Source organism: Chelmon rostratus, chromosome 5 (assembly GCF_017976325.1).
Source record: "Chelmon rostratus isolate fCheRos1 chromosome 5, fCheRos1.pri, whole genome shotgun sequence".
In the NCBI taxonomy this organism is placed as follows: domain Eukaryota; kingdom Metazoa; phylum Chordata; class Actinopteri; order Chaetodontiformes; family Chaetodontidae; genus Chelmon; species Chelmon rostratus.
Window position 1 is genome coordinate 28265299 of NC_055662.1, and position 18951 is coordinate 28284249.

At 44.6% G+C, this 18951-nt stretch overlaps 1 protein-coding gene across 1 annotated transcript in view; it reads right to left on the reverse strand.

Annotated features, from left to right (window-relative positions):
- Nucleotides 1-17330: 17330 nt before the first annotated feature.
- The window catches only part of lmx1bb (LIM homeobox transcription factor 1, beta b), a 43533-nt gene continuing 41912 nt past the window's right edge, over nt 17331-18951 (reverse strand). Inside the window, exon 8 of the mRNA XM_041937468.1 lies at nt 17331-18375. Coding sequence (XP_041793402.1) covers nt 18218-18375 — 158 coding nt within the window. The 3' untranslated portion in view covers nt 17331-18217. The remainder of the gene's footprint in view (nt 18376-18951) is intronic.

The window sequence follows — 18951 nt, forward strand, 5'->3', positions numbered from 1 at the left end:
TCAAATTAAAGGAAACCTCAGTCCAAATTACAACAACAAAACCTTGTGAGGAGGAATTGTGCAGTGGATAATGTAAAAGTGAGTCGCACTGAAGGAAATGCACCAAAAAAAGTCAACAACGGTGGTATTTTTCTCTTTGGAGCTTAACCTAAGATCCCAGCTGGGGAGATACAGCCCCAGGCCTCTGTCTGCCTGTCTACCCTTGAAGAGGAGAAGAAACAACAGGAGAAGGGAGAAGAGAGGCTCATGTTAAAACAGCAAACATCATAACCTGATATCGACACTCAGCTGGGGTTCGCTTTACTTCTGCGGTGTCTGTTTTTCTCTCCTGGGAGGGTGCAATCTATATGGGCTTCCTCAAACTATCTCCATGGCTAAAAATAAATCCCACATACAGTACAGCTGGTGTCAAAAGTTTAAAAAGTAATACAGACGTTGTTATGATATCAGTGAGACGGATGATTAGCAGGGCTTTCTGTCCGACGGGTTTCTTCACAGTATAAAAATGGATATCTGTGCAGTGATGTGAATTATGAGGAATATTTTACATAAAAAACATTATTTTAAAAGTTGTGATTGGACGTCATGTTGGATAAATGCAGATGCAGGTGGAACAATCAGCTTTTTTTAGTCAGAACTGGTTTTGAAAAATGTGAAATAAATGTCCCACAGCGTCAAACCCGTGTGACATATAATGTTTTCAAGATGGAGCGGTGGAATAGGGCAAATGCACGTGAGACTAAATAGAACCTATTTATTTTATTTTATCCAGCTTATATAGAGATATAACTAGATTTAATCAATTTCAACTTAAATTTCTGCTTAGTCTTTAAGCTTTAAGCTAATTTCAGGGACTATATTTTTGTTATCATCAACAAATCCCATTAAAGACCAAAAACTGCTTCTCATGATTTGTCAGCACCAAAGACATAAATCACAAATATATAGTTAACAAAACAGCTGGGCACTGCAGTTTTTAGCTAGTGTAACTCAAAAAGGAATAAATAGTGGATTTGTTAGGAACTATTTTAAGCTGCACATTGATTATAAGGCAGCAGGATGATAAATATGGAAGTGACTTAAAAACTAGAGCAGCCATGTTTGCTCTAATGAAGAAACTTGTCGCTCAGTGTGGCCAGTTTATAACAGTGTTTGGACAAGAATGGAAGTCTATGGTATGAAATTTCTTAATAATAAGACAAATAGGGAATATCACCACACTTATCAAACAACAAGCCCGGCTAGCTTTGACTCAGGAGCCGCAGGTATTCAATGAACTGGCTGACTGTTAATCTTCCCCAACATACGAGCTCACATTAACTTGACGTTCATTTTTTTTGGACTTACAGTCGGATTAGATCTACAGCAGCGACAGACTCACGGCTGATTCTATATGAGCAGCTAAAACGTGAAGAAATCGGCTTGAAAACACTGCACTTGTGACAAAGACGGCAGATTTAGATGTAAATCAGATCCCAACGAGCAGCCACAGAAAGGTAGAGTTTCCCTCTGACGAGCGGCGGCTGAGTCTTTCAGGCGGGGTCGCTGTCTTGAGGAATGGAGCGGAGGTTTGTGGGAGCCCGTCTCGGCCCAGTTCCCCTGCTCAGCTCACATTCTCCGGGTGAACCCGTGTCCTGGGGCCAGTTGGGCGGCACAGTCTCATGTCTCAAGTCCTCACAGTTCACTGGGCCCTTTAAAGTGAGCACACCCACCGGGGGCCCTCAGGACTACAAAAACTACAAACACTGGGCTCCTATCTGAGACGCACAGATGCACACTTGCATGCACACATGCACACACACACACACCAACTGTTAACAGCCCATTTATCTTTGATACAAAGGAGAGACAATAGCAGAGACAAAGATATTATCTGCATCTGTTGTTGGAAGCGTGGGTTTGTGGTTTTGCCCCTGAAAGTCGCAGTCGATTCTCTGCAATATTTGTCTTTTTTTCTACGTGGTTTTTCTTCCTCAGAGAGGAGATACAGATCCTGAGATGGTTATGGGAGGGAAATGTCAGAGAGCGGATCAGTTTTCAGACATGGCACACTCCGGTGAACATACGCAGCGAGATCAAAGCCAGCCCTTTGCCTACCGCAGTGCATCCCCAACAGATCTGACAAAGTGCCCCCATTGTGTGACCCTGACCCATTACTGATAATGGATCGCCTCCAGAACCGCCCCCTCAGAGGCCGAACTGGTCCTGCACTCAGAGCTGCGGTCTGCGCTGCGGCGCATTGATGAACACACACGATACGACATGTCAACTTTCATGCAGTGTGACAGCCTCGAGCAGACTCGCGGCGATGTGAGGTTTTTCTTTCTCCTCGGCGTCTCCCTTCAAGAATGTGGCTGTCAGATCGCCACGTGTGTGCATCTGATTCTTACCTTCGCCGTTTATTCTAACCACTCTCTTGCTGCAACCATGTATTTATTCTAACGCAGGAGTATGCAGGACTTCAAAGGCGAAGAACAATTGCCAAGTTTTGGCGAGCGCTTTCCAGTTGTTTGATATTTCTGCTGACGCAGCAATGCGCAGGATTTGGTTTCCATCTGAGCTTTTGCTTTCACTTGCAAGAAGGACGCCACACATCTGTGACCGCTCTGTGCTTTAAATTCTGCTTTATTTCATTTAGTAACTCAGCAGAGCCACTGATTATTCCAAAGCCAGATGTTGTGTTGTTTGGCAGAATGCTGCACCTGGACACGCCATCAGATAACCTCACCTGGCATCGCCGTCAGTGTGACTTGGTTTGATGCATGAAAAGCTGAAGTGGGGTGTCTGGGTGTTGCTTTTGTTCTTACTGCAAATATTTGCACACGCCCATGCCTTCTGCACAAATACACATTTACACACCCACACCTACACACACACACTGTGCTCTTCTACTCTGCCACATCTATAGCCTCGGGGATGTTCTCCGTCCCTCCCTCTCATAATTACTTTGGTGATCAAGGTTAGAGCGGCAGCAAAGCACACTAACCCTTTAACCTTTGGCGAAGTCTCCCATTAGTCCATCTTGGAAGCTGATGCACGGTGTCAAACACTGTCGCCCACAACAAGCCTGTGAATTAGTCTTAGCATGAATCTGAGAGACGGGTCTAAAGGGCTGCCGATGCCTCCGCGTGAATCAGACGCCGCGGCAGAGACGGCGGGAGCGCGAGGGGGTCAAAAATGCAGCGTTATCAAACGGTCTCCCCCGCCCCACCTCTGACCCCCTGCCTGGGCTTACAGAAACAGGACAGACTCCCACAACGCACCCTGCCATTCTGCCAGCCCCGAGGGCTCCTCCAGACAGCTCAGGAATTCGGGATAGGGATCCGACAAGGTCTACAGCTGGGAGGAGAATTTCTACCATCCTCCGTTTGGCCCCCTTATTGTCTGGCACTGGCATCCCAGCGTCCCCCGTCTGGCCCCGCCGTCGTCCCAGCCCCGTGTTTTGATATTGTTTTTTCTCAAGGGCAAGGGTCATGTGGGTTGTGACACGCGAGTTTGACGGGAAATGAATTGCAAACAGTGATCATAATAAAGGTGAAAATCTAACCTGCGGCTGACTCTAACAGAAAAACAGAGCGGATGAAGAGGGTCTTTGTTATTAGCAAGTATGCTAATCGCGATGACGTCATGCTCCCCGTTATGAAAAATAACGAACACGATTAGTTTAAATGTCTGGCTTTAAATGTGTCGTCTAACAGTCATCCTGACATCACTGTCAAAATGTCCAGAATCAAAGTGCTAACGTTGCCTGTCCAGAACTTCACTGGAGGCAGATGGGAGGACTAAATGATCAGTCCAGGGGGCTGCCATCTTTTCCCACCCTGATCCAGCTCTGCCGGCCGCAGTACACAAGCTATTTTCCAGGGGGCACTATTGAACTAAGAGAGAAACACACTTGTGACTGTTGAGCCTGAGAGAAACGCTTCAGCTGTGTGGGGGCTGAACACATGGAAGGTTAAAGGCAAATAATCAAACCCTTATTGATAACTCAGATTCTCAGCCTGGATGTTCGTTAAGCATTTCTCCTGATTCAGCAGCTGAAGGAAGCGTCAGCGCTCGCTTTGTCACGCGGTAGCTGAAACAGCTTCGGTGAAATAGAAACCTGTCTTTCTGTCACGCAGCACCTCCTGTTAGGTAAGGAAAATGCTGGGGTGTAACTGAGTATTCTTATGAAGGCTGATCAGAAAAAACACACTTTCATTACACAATTAAATGATGCAGCATTGCACAGTCAAGCTTAATGAGATAATTGCTATTATGACAAGCATGACACATTCTCTAATTTTTGCAACAGTTATAATTTCTACTTTTTACATTTCTACTATTTCTATCAGATTTTATTATATTTAAAGAAAAGGGCAGGAGCTTTTATCCACACTATTAGAAATGCAAAAACAAAATAGCAAGATTAACCTCCAGCAGCAAACCTTAATTTCTATCTAGAGTCCCTTAAAAATGCGACATGTGGAAATAAGCCCCTCAAATGTTTAAATCACAATCTGAGGGGAGATAAAAGATGGCACCAATCAACGCCACTGCAGGATCTGAAGATCGGCTCGGCAACAGCTCGGCGACAGAATGAAAGGAGGGTTCGCAGCTGAGGCCATAGTGTTGCCGTCACATCAAATTTAGGCTGCGTGATGGACAGATCAGATGGACTGGGCAGATATTAGGAGTGGGAGTAGGATATGACTGGGATGCAGATGAGGCTTGTCAGAGCAGGGAGGGGGCGGTAGCTGAAGTCGGGGAGGGAGGGCGGGTTGTTCATATCCAGGGAGACTGGGCGAGCAGCAGTATGCAGGTGGTGGCTGGCTGGTGCTCCTCAGCTGGGCCCGCCGCCAGCCTGGCCCCCGGGTGCCCCGCTTTGAATTCAGCCCTTTGTGCTGCCCCGGGGAGGTCAGACAAATTCACGTCTCATCATACACTGAGATAGCAATGATACAGGGTAATGACTCAGCTGCAATTTCAGCCCTGTCGCCTCCGCTGTAAAAAATGTTCATCAAAACAGCTTATCTCATGTGGCGCAATCAGCTAATATTGATTATTTTAGAGGGTGAAAGACGTTTTAGATTAACTTATTTGCATGTTTTAATATATTCTGAGCACACTTTTTGAGCTCTTTTATTATAAGTAGAATTTAGAAGGAACATATTATATTTTAAAGACAATGTGTGTTTATGTGTATGATATTTAATGTAATATAAGAAATTTGAGCCATTTGAATCAATTCACTGCTATTCAAGGTGAACTCTTTAAATAGAGGAATATGCATGGAGGCATATTAATCTGACAGTAAATTGAGATTTCTTTGCTATCTGACTTAAAACCCTCACGTCTTAATCACTGATAAACTCGCACAATGAGTCTGCACACACACAGTGTTTAATGTTTTTTGGAGGGGCCGGTGCGTCAGTGGCCTGGGTGGTGGCCTACTTAGAGCCAGTCAGACTAGTGGACAGGCTCTAATGAGAAGCAGGAGCAGTGAGGTGGGAGTGGGACTGGCTCTAGGGAAGGGTCACGTGGGGTTAACTATCAAAGATGAGTGCAAACCTATCCCTGTGGAAAAGACTCTGAAGAAAACATCACCCTGCACATGCTAAGCTCCCCAAACTGGGAGTTCCTCGTCTTAATGAATCCAAGACACAACCACCCCCACCCGAATGCTTCACTCCGCGGCGGCGTGAACGCTAACACACTTTAACGTCATGGTCATTTAGCTTGTAGACATTAGCTTGTAGACTATGCTTTATCGAACTTGATTGTGCAGATTGGAAACATGTTTTAAAGCTTTAAAATAATTCCATTATTATCTGATCATGAGCTCACCGCCGGTGTCCCGTCAGTGTAATTTATGGTTACAGAAAGCCTGAAACACAAACAAACAAAAAGAACAGACGCATATTTGTGTATTTAGATATTTACTGAAAAGATATCCAGAAGAAAGGCTAAAGTATATACGGTTAACCACAGGAAAAATATGAAAGCAAATTTATTATTGGGAGTTGGAAAGATTTGTGTGGGTACGCTGAGAAACACCCAGCAAATTCTGGAAACCACACTGTGATAGACAGTTAAAACCCAAAGGAAAATAGAGACAGATGTGGAAGTGCAGAATTAAGCTTGTCAGAAACAGCAGCAGCAATGAAGTTGTCTAGACGGCTAATTTTTATAACAAAAAACTGTCTACTGTACGTTAACGCAGCACAGCGATTAAAACCAAGTTCACCCCAATTCGTCAGATCTACGCTGCAAGAATTATCCAGTCATTTTCGCAAGATTTGTTGTCATCCTATGTTTTTCAAATCAATTGTAATGATTGAAATCATAATTCTCCTGTTGGCTCTGGCTGTCAGCAGCTGTCAACAGAAGGCTGAAAGTTTCTCCACCGAACTCAAATGCGCACGAGCCGCCGTGTCGCTCTTTACTCATAGATACTAAAATCCAAAGCGTGTCGAACAAGTCGTGAGATGTTCATTAGCGGTGCGAATGCAACAAATGCGAACAAATACAGCTGTCAACACAATCTGGGGAAACTCCTGCAGTTTCTCTCAGGATTTAACGTGAGACCGAACCGAAAAAACAACCCTCTGGTTTTTTTAATGATGAGAAATGTTCGCTGCAGCAACACACCGCTACACTCACAGCCACCACCTTCATTTGCAATTGATCCTATCTCCCCGTTCAGCTCTTACCCTCCCAACGAGAAGCTTTTGTCACAGCAACACATTAGTTTCCCTCCACTTGTCCGGACAAGGATTTCACTAGTAATGGCCCTGTAATGGCCTACAGGTCCTTGGGCATCGGCTGTAAAGGCTATATTATTGAACAGTCGCTTCTTGACTGACAGTTTGTGCGCATCTGTAGAAATTGCCAGGCGGCGACTGTTCGCTCAATCAGTCAAATTGAACGCAAGAGCGCCAAGAATGAAAGTGTTGAAAGAGAAAGCAAACGCCCGGTGAGAGGACGGGGCATGTCAGAGGGCCAGAATCAGCTCAGCAGACAGGACCCTGTCAGCTTTCACTATCTGGAACACGCCGGCTTTCAGCTGCCGTCGCCTCGGAGCAAACAAAGCTCTCTGTTCAGACATGCAGAATGTTTTTCACACCTCCGTTCCTGTCGTAGAAATATAACAGGAGGGCAGGTCATCATCATTAATGCATTTGATTTCCAAGAGGCCGTCCAGTATAAAAAGTAGGAACTCTCCCCTGATTTCCACGTGCTCGCTGATCTAGATCCATAAATTCTTCTACATATCAGATTTCCTTATTATTTCAGAGCAGGGCTCCTCCTGCTGAGATCATTTACAGTTTTAGGCTGAAGTCACACTAAAATTCCCAGACAACACGCAGTAATCCAGTCTGATCAGCGTGATGCCGTTTGCTGGAGGATCTTTGTTGTGAACACTAAAGATGGCTGGCACCTGTCTCTGCAGATGCAGCACAGCAGCAGCACCCCTGCGCACTTTGCATATTTATGTTTTAATTGTATTACAACCCGCACGGCCTATTAATGTTGCTCTGTTCCAATTGCTGGAGTGACGCAAATATGCCATGTTCCCCGTCAGCTCTGCTGCGAATCTGTGTGCAGGGATGCAGCAGGTAAGGAAGGATGGTGCACAATCCTGCAGAGAGGAATTGTGAACAGTGCATCATAGCACTTTGAACCTGGCTCATTTTTTTTTTTTGGAACACTTAACGTCGACTTTGAGAATTAATGACTGTGTACCTGCTTTGAAAGACATTGAAGTGGTTTATATTTCCTGCATCATCGCAGACAGTTTGAACACAAACTGTGGACCAGCTGAGGACGGAATCTAATGTTCCCAAGGCAAGTTGACAAGAAACGTCAAGAAGAGACATGCACCTTCAAAGGGCAAGCCACAGGCAAGGGTTTGTGGGTAGGCTCCTGCTCTGTGCAATGGCAGCTCTCTGTCAGGGCTTGCCGCCTCCTCCTGAGCCTCCACTTCCAAAACACCCGAAGAAGAAAATCATGCCACTCTGTCAATCTGGAGGTCGACACCGCCGCTGCGTGGCTTTGTGTTAGGATCCATATAAATAATGAAAGCATTTTATCATCATGTGTGCGAGGACACTCAGATCAACAACTTAGAGCGATAGTTTGACATTTTGGGGAATGTCAGCACTGTCATATCTGTCCATTAAATATAGTGGTACTACCAGCAGCTTTGGCCTTAGCTTAGCATAAAGACCGGAAAAAGGGGGAGACAGCTAGTCTAGTTATGTCCAGAGGAAGCAAAATCTGCCGAGCATCACCTGAAGTCTCTGCTGACTATCTGGCAACCTCAGTGACTGCTCTCAGGTCACTGCTCTCTAGCCCGACACATGACCTTTATGCTAAGCTAAACTAAGCTAACTGGCTGCAGGTGGTAGCCTTTTATTTACCATACAAGCATATGAATAGTACCAATCCTCTCATTTAGCTCTAAGAAAGAAATTGTCCAAAGTATTTGTCCAAAATATAGAATTATTCCTTCCAAGCTCGCATATTAACGTCATTTCAGGTTCATGTTTTCATTTTGTGATGTCTGCTAGACAATGTTCACATACTTTAATCAAAAAAGCTAATTATTTTTCCAATACGGTCTCTCACTGCAGCACCTCTATTCACCCTCCCTCTGAAACACCCCTTCAGAAAAGACAGTATTCATATATTACACCCTGTACTACATCCACACCTGCGTTTTCCACCATAGAAGACATGAAAATCTTACTTTCTACAATATAATACTTTTAAGGGCCCTTTCACAGCTGCCTCATTCGGTCCGGACTTTTGGATCACGGTTCGGACCAAACAACCGAACCTTGTCGCCTCTGTCCGGGTCGAACTGAACGATGCTTTGGTCTGTTTCTAGAATGAAAACATTTTTTTTTATCCCCACAGAAAGTTCTGGCAGGCTACCATCATAACTGGAGGAAGGAAAAACAAAGCAACAAAGTAAACATTAGATATTTAACTGACACCTTTCAGGTGTTTTCTGAGAGGGTGAGAGAGAGACATCACATGCAGACGCTGGCCTACAAACCAATCAACTGCGAGCACAGGGAGACGCAGCTCAGGTAGGTGGTGACGACAGGACGTGGGTACACCACGTCATGTGCAGCTCTTTAGTGCGCTTGAGTAATTGTAACGTGAAAGTAAAACTAACCAGATCAAATGTAAACAATGGTTCAGACTTTGGTTCAGACTCTCAGGTGTGAAAAGGCCCTAAAACACATTCATGAAATCATACAGGGATCTCTGTGGCGCATGAATCAAACATCACTGCTCTGAAAAAGAGCCTATTTAATACAGAAAGCCACAGTACAGGCAACACCGTGAGTTTGGCAATGTAAAGAATTTCATAACAGAGTTTTACTTATTCTATTTCAAGGCCCCGCTCAGTGGTTAGCGCTCAACGCCACCGAGCCGCTCACGTCTTGCTTGTCAGCAGAGGAAGTCAACAGAGAGCTTTCATTGAGGCGGGCACGGCGAGTCTGATGACATGTATGAAGGCGGGGGCGAGGAACATGTGAACTCAGATACCGCCGTACCATCTTGGGAGTCGGCCAGTCAGCGCCCCGAGGAAGCCCGAGCGCGACGACTTAAAGTTTCAGGAGCCTATTCAGACGCGCCGCCGCCGCGAAGGTCTGCCTGCACCACGCAGGAGCTCTGAGAAACCTGAACCCGGCGCGGAGCCGCACATGCTGATATGCACAGCGGAGAGAAGTGCACCGGCTGGGGCGAGGGCAGGGCTGAGGCTGGGATTAGGCCAGATATTACTCCTTTCAAAAAGCACCACAGTACACGGCTGTGTTCTGCTCTGGTGGCTCCGCTTAGCTGACTGACTGTAGTGTAATCAATATTTGCTCATAACGGCCACGCTGGGAGGTCGCGACCTTTGGCGTTCGTGACTGGTTATAATCTTGAGTTAAAGCTCATAATCTTGATCTATTGAAGAGGGAAAAAAATTACTCTCGCTGAGCAATTACAGCGTTCAAGCAAATATATAACAAACTGATAAAATATGTTGTAGTTTCACCAGTTAAACTCACAATCAGTGAAAACATGCTTCATTTTTGATAAAAACCTTAAAGCACATGTGTCTGTTCAAGCCATCAGCATGTTTTTCTACTTGTGACAAGGCCTTAAAGGTCACGCTGTCTTTATTACAGCCAACACTTCATCTCTAAATCCATCTTCATTAAACACGGAGGGAGGACAATGGCCTTCCCTGCACTCCCAACACTTAACCTCGCCAGGCACAACAATATTGTAAAAGTGCAAATCTCTCTCCAAAATGGCCCCACGGTTAATAATTAAGCCATGACATTTGGGGAGAGACACCGAAAAAATCCATATGGTGAAATTTACTAACCTTTTGAGAAGCTAGCGAGAATAGGCTGCTCATCTGTGGTTTATTTGGGCCGTTTTAGTCCTCATAATAAAGCTGTCAAAAGCACAGCGAAAGGCCGGCCGGCGGACAAAGGATGGCTGTGTGCTGCTAACTGGAGGAGAGCATGAGGCTAATCAATGCGCTCCAAATCAAAGCTCTATTAGCTCGGCCTCTGGGGAGGCAGCGGACAGAAAGACACGGCTGACAAATGATATTCATATGTAACATTATGGATTATAATCGTCATGATGAACTGATAATCGTGTCGGTTCTCGCTATAACGAAAAAGGTCACATCGGGGCAGGGAAGCGGCGACCTCTGTCTTCTGAAAATACTGATTATCAACTTAGAGCGGGTCATGCAGGAGGTCAGATGTGGCCCAGCGGTCATTAGATGAGCTCCGTGCAATAGCCGGCGCCGCACTCGCTACATACTGATTTACAGTTTTATAAAGATCACGTAATTGGATCTAATTTATATAAACAAACAAAAGGCATACACCAAACTTCTTTTATAACTTCCTACCTGAAGGACAGAGGTCAAGCTTTATTTTCAGAGCAAATGTCGTCTCATACGTCGCTGACGGCCTCCAGAAAGCCTCTCATTGGAGTCTTTAAGGTATATAATAAATAGGGCATACATGACAGGAAATGTGCCAAATACAGAGTTGCTAACAGTTTGGCTAAGCCCTCGCTGGCTGTTGACTTTCAGATTTACTGTCCACGCTCAGCTCCGAGTGTACACTGCCGGTGATTTATCAGCCTCACAGGTGAGTCCTGTGGAAACATCCAGGCCTTAAATCTGCGGCTCAGGGCTCACCTCGTCCTGCATCCCACATCCAGAGGCGATGTTTGCTGGGAACGGCAGCTCTGCCCTGCCCGGAGTCCCGAGTGAGCCGGCAGAGGCTGCCTCCTCTCCTCTTTTAGTTCATCCAGAAACAAAACAACAGCCGTCACGATGAAACCGAACTTTTACGAGCTTTCAGATTACGCTGATGAAATTTCTCTTTTATATGCAAGCGTGTTTCGGGAAGAGGAGGAACACACGTATCTTCCCTGACACGATTAAACTGCTAAGTAACCTGAACTGCATCGCGCGCTCTCTTCCAGCGCTTGTGGTTAATATGATTGCTGCCTTTTTCTGCCTCAGTGACAGATTTAATTCTCTGCTCTGCTTTGACAAACGCACATCCAGTGCACGAGTACAAGTTTGCTTACTCAGTGCTGGTGTTGTCTGTTCGCCAGAAGGTAACTCAAGTCAAGGAATAATCATAAACAAGCAGGCATCGGTTAGCTGTGCATGCCGTGAAGTGGAAACATGCTAATTACCAATCACTCTACATGTGAATAAACCTTGATTGATCTGAGGGCTCATTACAGCAGAGTTGCATGTGAACGGTAGCATAAACTATCCTGGGCGAGAGCGAAAGTTAAAGCACAGAAAGATGATTGTAATCTGCAGTGTTACACAACTGCATCGCCTCCAGCTGACACGCTGATTATACAAGCAAAATTCACTTTGTGGACTATTAGCATGTTTGCTTGAACTTTCATGTCTTTGAGGGCCTTGTAGTAGACCACCTAATATTACTTTGCTATTAAAAGTTCTGAACTAAGGACTTTTTTTTTCTGCAGTCTGGCTTGCCTGGCTCCAGGGACGACAGTGTTCACCACTTTGGTCCAGACAGAAATATCTTGAGAACTGTGGGATGGATTTCCATGAAAGTTTGCACAGACATTCGTGGTCCCTAGAGGATGAATCCTAATGGCTTTTCCATGTTTTACTCATCCCGTGAAATATCGCAACATCTACTTGAAGGATTGGCACAAAGTTTTGTGCAGACATTCATGGTTCCCAGAGGATGTGTCCTAATGACTGGTGATCCCTTGGCTTCTCCTCTAGCGCCACCTTGAGGTTTGTGGTTTGGAATGAAAAATCTTGACAACTGTGAGGTGGGTTGTCACGAAAGGTACACAAACTCTTGCAGGATGAATCATGACAACTTCACTTTTCCAACACTTTGGTTTATGATCAAATATCTGCAAAAGGCATTCCCATCAGCCTCAGCTGGGCTCTGTGTTTAGTGCTAACTAGCAAATTTTAGCACGCTAACACGCTTAATTAGGATGGTGAACATGAAATGTTGCATCTGCTTAACATCAGCATGTTAACATTGTCATTGCATGCACGTTAGCATGCTGACATTAGCATGTAGCTCAAAACACCACTGTGCATAATTGCAATCTCACAGAGCTGCTAGCATGGCTGCTTATTTCAACACTGTATACAACTGTGCAATGATGCACATTAGTGGCAATAAAACATATCAAACAGACCATATGAAATAGAAACATAGCTGTGCTGTAGTTTAAAGCAGAAAAATAATCTTTCCTGGAAAGATACTAAAAAACCACAAATGGTATGAGTGGTATTTTTATTACTGATTTGATTGATTATCAGTCAGAAATGTTAAGAGAGAGGGTTTTTTTTAGAACTTCATCACACTAGAAAATCTAAGAAGATGAAATGGCAAAAAGCGACGTCCAGGGCGTCCGAGGCAGGAGAGAGTGCAGGACTTGGATTCCAACATCAAGGGAGAGGCTCCTGGAGGTTAGGAGTGCTGGCTTGTGTTAGACCTTAAGGTCATCATTCCTTCAACTAATGCCCCTGGCATCACCTTCCTCCTGGACTTCAAACACCCTGGCTACATTCCTAGACCATGTACCAATAAGCACCAATAATGCAGAAAAATGAAAACCAAAACAGATGGGTTGCAATAGTGGTGGGATTACGGGGCCCTATCCAGGGCTCTATCTGCACCCCTGGGCGCTGAGGGGTGAATCCTACACCACCGTTTTCTCAGCACAGGCACGGAGGCAGGAGGTCAAAAAACTGTTGCAGCAATATGTTTACATGTCCCAGAAATGTCTACGGAGACGTTCGGACGGACATTTCTCTCCGAGGCACAAGGAATGAACGTAATGGATTGCACCTGAGCCTTCCTTTGAATTGTGGCTTTCTTGTATTTTTATTCATTACAAGATTTTGAGTATTACCAGTGTGGACTCCTCTATGAGTAGTGTCCAAACGTCTGCATTGCATCACATGTGGTATGTCAGCAAAATAGTTTCCTACTGTTGGATCAAGTAAGAGTAAACCACTGTTACTGCATGTGTGATGGACATGTAGCATGCAAACAATGCCTCATACCGTGGCAGCGGTGCTTTGTGCTGCTGACTGACACAATAAAGCAACACACTGCTGTGAGGACATGCTTGGATGTTTGGCTGTGACCCCTCTCCTTGGTCAAAACCGCAGCATAGTCTGTCATTTGATTATGCACAAGCCCTCAAGGCTCAAAGAATATGTGTCAGACGCTGGTTAAAAGTCTCCCTTAACAATTAACCACACGCTATGGAAAATGCCCAACGAAAACACCCAAAAGCTCCCCCCAGCTCTCTCTGGGGACTCGCTGTGAACTCCGGTGAACTCTGTGAAATCATGAGAAGAAATCTAGACTGTACTGAGCCCACAAACGTCTGAGTGTCTTTGGGAGCAACAATTAATTGGGCTCGGTTTGTTAAAAAATGTAATATCGGCCCGTCGTTGAGAAATGACAATTAGGAATGCCAATTACAAGTACAGTAAATTCAAAACTGGCCATTTCAAAATAAAAGCGTTGCATGGTTGAAAACGAGTCACTCCCTGACTGATTTAGTATGATGAAGTGATGGTGGGACACGCCGCCTTGTTGCGCACTCCTCAGCTACTGTCTTAGGTCACGCTGCGCTTTTATGGGGCAGCTGGTGAGAATCTTGCTTTAAATTACCGCGAATAACAAATCAAGCTGCATGTGTTTTCCATGAGGCGGGCAGGAGAGGCGAACAGTTAGGAGAGAGAATGAATCACAAACCTTCAATTGTGTCTCAGGTGGAAAATTTCAGGATTTTGGTTATCTAATGAAAATATTGTCGTTAGGCTCATTTCCTATGTGGTGCCAGAACGGCAGAAGAGTAAATGTGTGAACAGTTTACTGAAGGCCGACTCTTACTCTCTGTGTGTGTGTGCGTGTGTGTGAGCTCAGGTTTCAGGGCGACTGTTTTCATATCGAGGCCACGCTTACCTCAACCTCTAAGTGTCTTCTTTGGCCGATTCACGTCCAAGTGCCAGAGAACAAGCGCTGACACAGGTTATATTCACTCGCTGCCTGTTACTGTTTGAGCTGAGGAGAGCGAGGACAGCCGGCACGAAAAAAATCAAGAAGGGCACCAGGACGTAAAGTGTGGAGGTGTGAACAGTCAATAAAACGCATCCTGGGGAAGTTTTTGTTTTTTTGTCCGACTACTCCCACTGATGCTGTGCACCACGAGTCTGGGTGGAGAAGAGAAAAAGCACGAAATTCTGGACCCTGTAAAGTCTGTATGGGCCCCTCCCTGCAGCCACAACCCAGTGAATAATGAAACCAAAGGGACAGCTCAAAGCACACTCACACTTGTGCAGGAAAATATGAAGCTACAGCCAGTAGCTGGTTAGCTTAGCATGCACACTGGAAACAGGGGGAAACAGCTAGCTAGCTGCTGGCTGTAGCAGCTAGTTGCCTTAGCATACAAACTGGAAACAGGAAGAGACTGCTAGCTACCTGCTGGCTGTAGCAGCTGGTTAGCTTAGCATAAAGACTGGAAACAGGGTTTTCTCACTAAGAGATGACAAAATCAACACCAGTCTCACACTTGTACAGAAAAATATGGAGCTAGAGCTGGAAGCCAATTAGCTTAGCATTAAGTTTGAAAATGGGGGGGAAAAGGTAGCTGCTTGCTGTAGAAGCTGTTAGCTTAGCATACAGACTGGAAATGGGGGGAAAGGTAGCTGTTTGCTGTGGCAGCTGGTTAGCTTAGCATAAAGACTAGAAACAGGGTTTCACTAAGAGATAGATGAGAAAATCAACACCAGTCTCACACTTGTACAGTAAAATTTGCCAGAAGCCGTTAGCTTAGCATAAAAATTGAGCTAGCTAGCTGCTGGCTGTAGCAGCTCTTAGATTAGCATAAAGACTTGAAACACTTAGTCAGCTGCTGGTTGTAGCAGCTGGTTATCTTAGCATAAAGACCGGAAATGACTGTGACTGTTGCTTAGCTAGTTTAGCAAGTTTTAGTCTTAGCTTGTAGTCTGTCGCAACGCAGCGAGACATAGTCTGACTCATGTTATTTCTTTTAGATTGATGAATTCCGCTGGCGAAAATCCACGATGACACACAGCTGGAGGTCTCATTGAAGCAAAGATCAGCAGACCGAAGAGGTGATAAAAAATGAAAAAAAGGTAAATCATAAATCACCTGCATTGCTTAATTTAACCTTTTCCCTCTCTTATGAGGGCCACAATGGGAAGCTTTAAGTCAGTATGCCAGAACTGCACGGCTTCAGTCTTATATTTATTTTTATATAATTATGAGAAATGTGTCGTCTATCTTTCTATATTTCTAAAAATAACGGGAGAGATAAGATACAAAAAACAGAAATAAGCACAAATCAGTTTTTTCAAAACGATCATGTAGGAGAATGTCTGGTTTTTGAGGGTTTACGCTCACATTTCCACCGTGTCCTCTGCACACCTCTCTGTGAGCTCACCTGCCTGCCTTGAAAAGGGAGAGGTTGAGCCTAACTGTACTGTCTGTCCCGTGCAAACACCATGTGTGCGTAGCAGCCCCCTCCATGTTTACTGTAAACGGGAGCCTTTGTCACGTCTGTTTGCTCAGCCTTTCGCACTTTTATCCACACGTATACTACAAACCTACAGACATCAGCACAGACAGACAGACAGACAGACAGACTGAGGGTTTCCTGTTCATCTTGACATACTTTTCCTGCACCTCACACAAAGCAACAGACCACGAAGAAAAGAAAAAAAAAAAAAAACTTTTCTTGTCAGTTGGGTTTGATCCATTTTCAGTCACTTGTCAAACAAATCTCATCCAATCAGGTGCCAGACTCAGATGATGTCACTGCGTGATGCTTCCGGGTACGCTCACCTACTGGTGTGACAAGTGACGATAAATAATAAGTCCAACACCTGGCTGTCAGATTGAAGACTTGATAGTACACACACACACACACACACACATATGTATATCTATATCTATATATATATGTGCTGTATATACACTCCTCACAGATTTAACAATTTCATTTGTTCCTTCTGCTCAGCAATAGCAGCCGAGATTATTAAACCGTGTCATGAGTAGGAGTGGGAATATATTGAGTCATAGCAGCGCAGAACATCATAAATGCAGTGTTTGTCTGCGTGGTCACATGACTGCACAGACAGTGGGTGGAAGCCTGCCTGGCCACATTGAGGAGCTGTCAGAGACATGAAGGAGCACCCAGATGGTACTTCCAAGCAGCCGCCCGACAAGCCCCGAGGTTATAGGTGGGGTTCGCTCTCGAGTCGTGCAGCTGTATTGGTATGTCACCTGAACTCTTCTCTGACCTACCTTCACCACACGCACATGCTTCTGGCTCAGCGTCCTCGTCAACAAAATGTGCTCACGCCGCGGTTGTAAATAGGACGGCAAGTGTCTGCATCCATGCATGAGGCTGTAGCCCACATGCTAACAACACCGTGCTAATGTGGTCATTACAACAAGGCTAACGCAGCATTATTTAGTAGGTGTGTTACCATGTTAGCATGTCGACGCTTGCTAACTACTGTAGCACTTTATGCTAGCTGATGGCTAGCATTTCTAAAACATCCAGATGTCATGTGTTGGGAATACTCAAGCAGGCTAATGTTACGAAATGATCACTGAACGGCATTTATTTAATGTTATCAGGAGAAAGACATTGTTTATTCATCAAACCAGTCAACTTTGGTCAATTAGCAACTTTAACATTTTGAGAATGCACATATGACAATGACAACAAAAGGTTTATGGTCTGTACGAAATAAATAGCAACATTGCTCATTTACAGCTTGGCTGAAGAAAAAAAAACGAAACAAAAGGGTTAATCTTCATATTAAAAAGGCATACAGATGAGCTGTGACACTCATGAACTCACTAATTGCTCAACAAAAAAAAATGCTCTCCTTTTTAAATAAAGCTTTTCAGTTTTAATATGCACCTTCAAGAGCCTGTTATAGTTAAATAAATAGAATGCTTTCCATTTTTAACATGCACATCCAATTTGCCTGGGGAGAGTATTTACACTTCACTGATCCTACTTGTCCACCGACTTCTCCTCTTTTTTCTCCTCTAAACAATTCTTTCTCGCCACAAACTCTCATACATACACAAATGTACAGTCACTCTTGCAGACATGCTGCACCTATTTACTATTAACACAATATCTAAACCTATTGAAAGTGATCAAAATGCTAACGGTGAACACGGGAATCCATGTAGTGTAAAGAAGAAACAGTCCAAACACCACATCTTAACCGGGGGGGGGGGCTTACAAAAAGTTTTAGTTTACATTTGATCATGCACTGTATAAATTCACTGTGTTATTTGGTTTGAGAGTGTGTAATAAGTGGCTTCAATATCTACTTGTTTTCTTTAAGTGAACAAAGAAAAGAGTAATATCTCCTGTGACAGATAAGCAATCCTACCGAATAATCTCTAACAATATTTAAGTCTTTTTCCCCAGGAATCTTCACTGTCCTACAACAAGTGGTTTCACTATCTTTGAGTAAGCTTCAGCACATAACCAGGAGCTGCTGCAAGGAGGTGTTTCTTCTGCCGTGTCCGTGTTAGCGTACAAACTCCTGGCCGTCGCGCTTTAGGTTGAGATGGGCAGTTTATTCTGCGCTGACGTTGGCCGCTCGTCTCTTTCATGACGCAAAGTAAGAGTTCTGCATGGAGTAGAGGCGGTCGATGGGGTTCCCCACGCGGGCCTGCATGGAGCTGACTTCCGACGATGCCATGAAGCAGTCACTGAGGCTGGTTAAAGACGTGTCGCTGTCTATGTCATGGAATGCAGAATCGTTACCTGCGGAGAGGCGATACGGAGAATAGCCGTCAGGACTCGGTGGCAGAGGCGTCATTCAAAAACAAACCCCCAACTGAAATCAATGCGCTCTTACATTTGAGATTTACGGCAGCGTTGGGAAATCATAATTACTAATAGTCACTTTGAGAAATGGCTGTTGCGTGTCATCACAATTGGGAGAACTGTTTTGTTAGCTATCATCAAAGCTCACTTTTTGCTGCCCTCGCTGGGACAATTGCGGTCTATGAGGGAGCATGTAAACAAGGGGCATCCTCCTAAAAGATCTGGTTAATAGCAACTGTTTCCGCCTTTCATAAAACCTCAACATGTTATTTCTCTGGAGGGAATAGTTAACTTTATTACACTCTGGATCTTAATGATAGTGTTGCACAAAATGGGGACAGTGATTTGAGACACATCTTTTAATGCCTTGCCAATATTGTTCTTTTCCCCAAACCAAAGGAGAGTGATGAGACCGGGGATTTGGGTTCTTACTACCGAGAAGAACTAAATGGAGGCAAATTATAAGGAAGTTATGAACTTCAGGAAATGGTCCCTCTGGGGCTTGTTGAGGAC